Below are 8,609 nucleotides of genomic sequence, written 5' to 3'. Positions count from 1 at the left end.
GGTGACGATAGAGGTCAATTGGATGGCAGAGATGGAGGCATACTAGCTAGGAGGGTTAGGGTATGGAGTGGTGGCAGGGAGAGAAAGAGAAAAGGCCGAGGAGGTATTGATTTTGGGTAGATTCTTCATGATCCTGGTGTATTGGTTGCTCATGGGGGATGTGATGAGGAGGATTCTGAGGATGATGTGCCATTTATTAGGCATAGGATCACTAGAGTTGTAGTAGTAAAGGCTCCAATAGGTTGGGATAGGGATGAGGGACAAGTGGGAGGAGTGGATGATCCAATGTAGGATATGCCAGAGGTACAGGTAGGGGGTGATGATGATGCTCCTAAGATCCCATATGACATTGTGAGATTGAGAGCATAGATTGCACAACTGCAGGCATAGATTTGGGCTTTGACTCTCTCCAAAGGTACTTCCATTGAGAGATATGGTCGAGCAAAGAGTACTCTAGAGAAGATTCAACAGTTTGGTTTAGGTGCTCTCTCGGGTGATACCGTTAGATCTTTGGTTTGTGCTAGGAAGGAGATCGTACACTGGCATGAGCTATATGAGAGTGTGGTTCATCCTAGCCAGAGAGCAGGTAGTTATGTCTCTACACAACAATTGGGAAGATAGAGCTAGACAGAGAGTGGTGGTGTCATGGGACCACCTCATTAGGATAGAGATCCGGATCTTGAGGCAAGACCATCAGGTGGGGCACACACTTCTCGATAGAGGCATACTGATTCTGGTGGCAATGTCACATGATGTGAATTGAGACTTGATTGTATCTTTGATGTATCATGGGACATTGTGCTCTATTGATGATTTTTTGATTATTTTTGTTGATATCATTGTACACTTTGATAGTTTTATGATTTATGATGATATGCAGACTTTGATGGACTTTATATGATGCTACTTTATGATGGTTACGAGCTATTATTCATGCATGATGATACGATGATGAATTCCTTATTGATTTGACTTCTACATGATGCACCTATATGATGATGACTTTATTGCTTTATCCTAATGATGATGATTATGCGATGATTCTATATGATGCACCTATATGATATTGATGATTATAAGATAATGATAGAGATTAAATCCTTAGATGAGCTACATGATTATGATATATGATGACTTTTATGCATTTATGATGATGATTATGATCTATACATGATGATTATATGATGTTATGCATTAATGATGATGACATGTTTTGATAATGTATATGATGATATAGATGATGTGCATAGATGATATGATGCTTATAAATGAAATGGTATGAAAATGATATTTATTATTAATGATGAAAATGATACTTAAATGCTTATAATGGTGATATGATGTGATGTTATTAATGCAAATTAATTACATGCAAATGAACGCTCATATCCCCCAAACTGGGTGGAATAATTCCACTGAGATTGTTCATGGATAGATTCAGAAACATCAAGCCCTTCAACTTGCCAAAATCAAGAGGAACATCTCCATTCAATTGATTGTTGGAGAGATCAATGGTAGTGAGTGTGGATAGAATATATGGGTAGTATAGCTCTGTCCCTTTGGGATTCATATCCAGTCCACCAAGAGAAGAGTTTTGGATGGTAAAATTTCCCCGAGACGCTGGTTCACTGTGCAACACATAGCCATCCTCTGCCACTACAGCCATCGCTCGTATAAAAACAATGCTGTGTGGAATAGAGCCTGACAAGTTGTTGGAGGAAAGGTCTAGTATCTGGAGCTGCTTGAGATCACCAATTTTTGAAAGAATGTTACCGCTGAACTGGTTATCCTTCATCACCAGCACTTGAAGATTTGAAATATTCCCTATTGACTTTGGAAGATGTCCTGTGAATTTGTTGTGCCCAATATCAAGCACTTTTAAAGCTGTATCATTGGCAAATGAGGGAAGGAAGGTTCCGCTGAGCTGATTATTTTTTAGCACCAAGGACCTGATGCCAGATGAGACGATTAGACCTTCAGGTATCCTTCCCTCCAGACTGTTACCTCCTAAATTTATATCATAGAAAATTGATCCATCTTGGATTAAACACCAAGGAATCGTTCCATCCAACTTGTTCTTTTGAAGATTTAGCATTCGCACCGGTACAGACAAATTGCACAAGCTTGGAGGAATGTTGCCCGTAAACAAATTGTCATTGAGCATAAATGTAAGAGGAGGCCCGGGCCAATCCTCTCGACTGTCAGGAGGTAATCTAGATCCCCAATTGTCTGTGGCTCCTGAAAGCTCATAAGGTGATCTAATTGTCGTCCACGCGATAGGTATGCATCCACTTAATGCATTGCTAGATACATCCAACACTAACATCTCAGAATTCCGACCATTTGGAAAAATGGGCCCATTCAGATGATTCCGTGAGAGATTTAGTTTAAATAATGAAGCAGCTGTATCCCATAGCCAAGAGGGAATTTCTCCAACGAGAACGTTATTAGCTAATGTCAAGGACTGCAACTCGAACTGAGTTGAAATCCAGGGTGGAATTTGACCGCCCATCTGGCATGACACAAGTTCTAACATAGCGAGCTGGAAGTTGGGAATCCAGGATGTACTAATATTTAGTGTGCAATTGGATAGAGAAAAAACTTGTAAATTGGTAAGGTTATGGAAAAATGTCTCTGAAACTGTGACCTCATGGTTTAGTGAAAGGTAGAGACTTTCAATAGAGGATGGTAAGGCCCAATAAGGGGTACTCTCATTGAATCTATTTCCATGGGCAAAGAGGATAGCAAGGGAAGACAGCCCTGAAAATGACAAGGGGAGAGTTCCACTCAATTGGTTGAAGGAAATATCCAAGGAATAAAGCAATGGGAGATTTCCCCATGTAAATGGAATTTGGCCACTTAATCGATACTTTGAAAGGTCGAGAAATGTCAAAGAAGAAAGATTGTTCAGACAAAATGGCAAGTTTCCACTCAGTTGATTCCCTCCAAGGAAAAGGTCAGTCAGATTTGTGAGCGTACAAATACTAAGGGGTATTATCCCACTCAATCGACTCTCATCTATTCTTAGAGATTGAAGATAATGGAGATCTCCCAAACAGGAAGGAAGATTACCTGTTGTGTCGATGGTCCGCATGGATATCTCTCTAAGAAACAGAAGTTTGCATAGGCTATCAGATATGACTCCTCCTATTATTCCGTTGTCGGATAACTCTAAATCTATCGTCTCTACGTGGCTTTTGTTCTGATTGCATGTTATGCCATGCCACTCGCAGCAGTCTGTTCCATTTATCCATGGAGTAGTTTCATATGTCCCAGAAGTTCCATCTGATCCAGCATAGAATACTGTTTGATTTTCTAAAGAGGGCGGAAGGAAGGTGAAGTTTAAGGAAAGGAGAGCTTCAGATTCCTGCAGGGGACATCTGCATCGACATACAAATGGGTTGGTGAAGAAGATGATTAAAAAAACAGGAATGGTGGTAAACTTAACCGGAGCCACAGCCATTGCAGAGGAAAGGAAAGAAAATAGATAACTGGTAATCATGTTGAGAATAGAGATATAGCATATCATATGTAAATTGCCGTGCAAAAGATGGTCAATGTTGAACTTAGAATTGCAATAGCGCGTTAATGGGTATATCGGGGAAAGTAGGGCAGATTGAACAGGGATAAATGACAAATGTACATTCAATTAGTGGAGGGTTGTGTGGTGAAAAGGAGGTGCGCTAGTTTTATGTGAACGCGTAATGATAAGATTCTGGTCACAAAATGTCGCTGAATTATCGTTGGGAACGTAGGAAGAATTAGGAGTCATTATTTAAAATAATAAAACTAGTTCTTGCATCCAATTGAGACGCAATGGCTACATCAATAGAAAGATATATTTTGGTCTGTTTATTGGAGGACGAAATAATAATAAGAGGAAATAGAAAAAGGTCAATAATCAATTTTGTAATTTTATTGATATCAATAACATATGATAATTGGGGCATTTTTGCATAAATATTGAATCAATTATATAAATTTTGTAGTGGTTGTAAGGTGGGAGAAATTAGGGATTCACCAAGTAAGATAGTAAGACCACTAATCTCACCAAATCAACCCTACATTAAAAGGAGGCTCTAGATTCAATAGATCTAGCAACAATTGAATTAGGGAAAAGGGTTGAGGTACTAAATGAATATACTTGTTTGTTTGCTTCCCCTTTTAGAGTTGAAATTGGATTTGAACTGTGAAGTTCTAGGGTAAAACAATAGAGAATTGGAGTAAAATAGAAATAACAAAGTGTTCCAGAAGTCAAAAAGAGCCACATACAAAGATTTGAGGAGAGGAAGTGAATCAAAACCTGCAGCTAAATATCTAGGCCAAATTGTTATGACTAGGGTGGTAGGTCGCCTTGGTCCTACAACTTTCAGATGGGCAAGTGGAATGTTTTCTAGATCAAGGAGACACACAAGATCCATTGTCGAAAGATTGGGCAAAATTTTTGGGACTAGGGTGGTAGATTGTCTTGGTCCTTTGTTTTTTGCTCTTGTAAAAGCTAATCCTATTTGTCACCGTTTATTCTATTGAAATCTTTGATCACATCTCCTAAATCAACTTCCTACACATAGAAAGAGAGAAAAACAGTTGTGATAGGGGTATGCCTTGGGTCAAACCCCAATTTAGGAATTAACCTTGAATTGAATTGAAGTAGGACATGTAAATACTAAAGTAAATGTTGGAAGATATACATTAGATTTGCAATGGTTGATAAGAAGATTGATGATGCAATGCTCTTTAGATGTGATCACAAATGTTGAATGCAACAACATGTCAAACACATGAACATGAATAACTTTATCAAACACAGATGATTGCATGAGGATTGATTTGACTTTTCTCAAGATACTTGAATGATATGGTGGGATGAAATGTTGTTTTCAATGCTTGAGAATGCTTGATGGATGCATGAACAATAGAGTAAGTTGTGTCTCCCAAAATGAATTGATGGGATGTCCTTATATAGGGTTCCCTATGTAAATTACCAATTAAACTAACCTCCAATGGTCAAATGGAGCCACGGGGACCAAAATCCATTGAAGAGGGTAATTGCCTTCCCATATTTGAAATGGGCTCTATTTAAGGAGGACCAAGGCAGTATGGTACCCTAGTCCAGACAGGGGTGCCACACCACCCTTGTCCTAAAAAATTAGGACAAACAGGCCAACAAATAATGGGGGATAGCCCCATTATGGGGTCCACTTAGTTATGCCAATAGGTGACATTAGATTGAGAGTAAAAAGTGTCGAAACAGGCCTAAGAGGAACAAAAATAGGATGTGTTAAAGTAGGAGCACAAATTTGAGGTGTGAATTGTACAAGGTTACAATTTATGATGCTACATTTAGCCCCCACTTTAATAGGAGTATGAGACTATACAAATACTCGCAATAAAGTAGAAAGATGAGGAAGAGAGAGAGAATCAGCTAGGAGTGAGATCAAAAAGAGATAAGACATCAATAATTTTGAGGAAGTAAGCCCCCAATATTAGGATCTTAACTCATGCCATCACATGCAAGGACACATAAAAAAGAAAAAAACAAAATAGGCCAAACAAAGATAAAAGATACACACCACAAGGGGGTTAGTACTAAAAAAATACAACTCGAGGTCAATTAGTTGAAGAGACCATGATAGTAAAAATGTGTCAGCCACTAATCTCATTCTCAAAATTCTATTACAAGAAAAAAATTGGTCACATGAAAAGAGCAAGAGTATGCATCAAGTGATGAACCATGATCCAGCAAGTAGCCAAGTAATGATCTCATGGGGAGGAGAAAGGAGAGAAAATAGATGACATAGGCTAGCAAGTTGTGTTTTACTAGGTGATCCATGAGGAAAATAAAAAGTAAGAGAGACTGTGGAATTGGTAGGTTAGTAAGCTATGCTACACTAGGTGATCCATGAGAACATGAATACTTAGAGGAAAATAAGTTATGTTGTGTTTGTGATTCCTGTAGAAAAGGAGAGTCAAAATAGTCTAGGAAGTTATGTTATCTTAGTTCCACTCATCTAAAAAATGATACACAAGGAGGGTTGAATAGTGTAACGAGTTGTATTATGGTAGTCAACCTACCTTGAATAAGTTAAAAAAGAAGAGATGAAAGGTCTAACAAGTTGTGTTATGCTACTCAACTCACCTTGGTGCATATGTTGTTGTATGATTTCAAGAGTTAAAAATCTTGTCTAATACTTTAGGCCTAGTTTAGAGTATGCAACAATCTGTATTGAGAAACAATATGTCTGGTTTTAGGAATGAAAACATCTCGTCTAAGAGTTAGGCCCAGTTCCAAGCATGTACACCCTATAGAGGACATATAAAAGGACTACATTTGGTTTTGGTAATGAAGCATCTCATCTAAGAGGGAGGTCTGGTTTCGAGCATGCAACATCTCATATAAGACATACAAAAGGACAACCAAGAAATAATTATGCAAGGAAATATGAAATTTGTATTAAAAATATGGTACAAGGAGGGCATGATTAAAACCCCACCTTTAAGATGATACCATAGTAGTATGTTGATGTCTTAAGGAAGATAGAAACAAGGATACACACCTTCATCACCAAGGAGATATCATTTAGGCAACAATGTACATAAATCCATGCTAAAGAGGCATGACTCTTATAAGAAAAGAAAATATAGTTGTAAAAGAGATATCTTACAAACAAGATAGAAAAAAATGCCAAAGAAAAGGGAAAACAAAGACAAAAGACACACAACCTCGAGATTGATTTGGTCTTTAGCTTGAGTGTCCAAATCTGAAAAAGTAAACAACAAAAATGTATTTACTAATTTTCCTTAGATTTTTGGAATTCACCCTAGTGGTTGACAACCTTATTTTTATCTAAATTTCATGAGATTAAAAGAGTTTATTAGGAAAATTTCCATATTTCCACTGATATGAGGTGTGCCTTATTTTAAATGTAATAGTTAACTATTATTGATTTTCAACATGCATTATGACTAAAGTCCTAATTCATAGGCTAACTAAAAATATTTATAAATTTCAAAAGGTTTCACATTTTTTGAATCTAAAAGATGCAACACATCCTATGCTTCCCAAACTATAGGATAATTATTTTTTTGAATTTCATAAAGATTTGACAAAGTTATGTTATTCAAACATATGAGTTTTTATATTTTTAAAAATTTCTAATAAAAAAATCATAGATAACTATTTAATTACAAAAAAAATACTAAAAAAATGAGGCACATTGAATCATGTGTCCTCTACTTATATCCAAAGTTTCAAAAACTATTATTTTTTCTTATACTTAAGTTTTTCAAACATATACCTACTTTTTTTTTTTTCCTAAAAGTTTAGTACTACTACATTGAAATTTCAAAATTTTACCAAATAAATTTATTTTGTTTTGATAAAAGCTTTGTAGCCTAGAAATTACATACGATTTGCTACAAATTATACTCACAAATATTTTTGAAATTATGTTGATAAACTATTCAAATTTGTACGTCAAATTGATTAACTCTATTTTTGTGAATTTCCATCACCACTTAAGGGCCTACTTTGGATCCTCACGATCCTGCATTGACCTATACATTAAATAGAAAAATGTAATTGTCATAATGACATTCAATCAATCAATTAAATGACTTTATGTAGTGCAAAGATTCAAGTTGTTCCTTACACTAACACGTTATTGGGTAGTTGGTAGAAAGCAAGATTGGATTCAAAATTAACAACAATTGTAGATTGAATCAGTCTAGAGTTGCTTTAGTTTTCAACAACATTCACATGATAATCTATCTCATTTTTGTGTGTGAGGAAGCTACGTATTGTTGGGAAATAAAAAGGTTTAACACAAAAGATTGTGAAGATCAATATCTATCTAATAAACTAATCAAAGGATAAGCTTCAAGGTTTGGGTCTAGCAGCAACATGAAAATTTAAAATCCATTTACAAATTTGAATGTCAAGTTGCCTTTGTTGTGGAAAACCCAAGATTAGATCCTTCTTCTTTATGCTGCCAAAAATTAGCCCATTAACCATGCTTAATAAACCTATCTTATGTGAACTTATAACAACAATAAATAATAATTAACATCAACATAAGATAAGAGTAATAAGGCATAAATCAACAACATAACATAGGATTAATGTGGATAAACCCTTGCAGAAGAAAACTCCACCAAGAAGAGAGGACAAGCTTGTATTAACAACAGTAATGGTTCTTACAATAAAATCATTTCCATTCTCCTAATTTCCTCCACCATAGCAACATATAAGTACATGTGAACAACCTCCTTATGCCTCCTATCCGTCCTTCATTCCTATAGAGAAAACTACATTCAATTGTTGTACATTCGGTTTCACATACAATCTACACCCAAGAGGCTATATTTAAAGAATGGCAAGAGCTCCAAAACCACCAATAAAGGTTCCCAAAGAAGACTCTCCATTAATCATGACCACAACCCTTGGAATGCATCCATAGAACTTGAAAACACACTAGTTTAAGTTCAAGTTCAAATACCTTGCTGGTGTAGGAGCACTAGGACATGTGTCCATATCATTTTGATTCATGGTTGTATTGGGTATAGAATGTGTGTGTGTGTTTGAAGGCCTATTGATTAGGCCTAGGCAA

General features: G+C 36.3%; 1 protein-coding gene across 1 annotated transcript; it reads right to left on the bottom strand.

Moving 5' to 3' along the window:
* Window positions 1–1,351: 1,351 nt before the first annotated feature.
* Window positions 1,352–3,463, bottom strand: LOC131067244 (receptor-like protein 33). Its single transcript, XM_058002202.1, has one exon. The coding sequence runs from the start codon at window positions 3,461–3,463 to the stop codon at window positions 1,352–1,354; it is 2,112 nt and encodes a 703-aa protein (XP_057858185.1).
* Between the last annotated feature and the right edge of the window lie 5,146 nt (window positions 3,464–8,609).

Source organism: Cryptomeria japonica, chromosome 11 (genome assembly GCF_030272615.1).
Source record: "Cryptomeria japonica chromosome 11, Sugi_1.0, whole genome shotgun sequence".
Lineage (NCBI taxonomy): Eukaryota > Viridiplantae > Streptophyta > Pinopsida > Cupressales > Cupressaceae > Cryptomeria > Cryptomeria japonica.
This window is presented reverse-complemented; position numbering and strand designations above follow the sequence as displayed.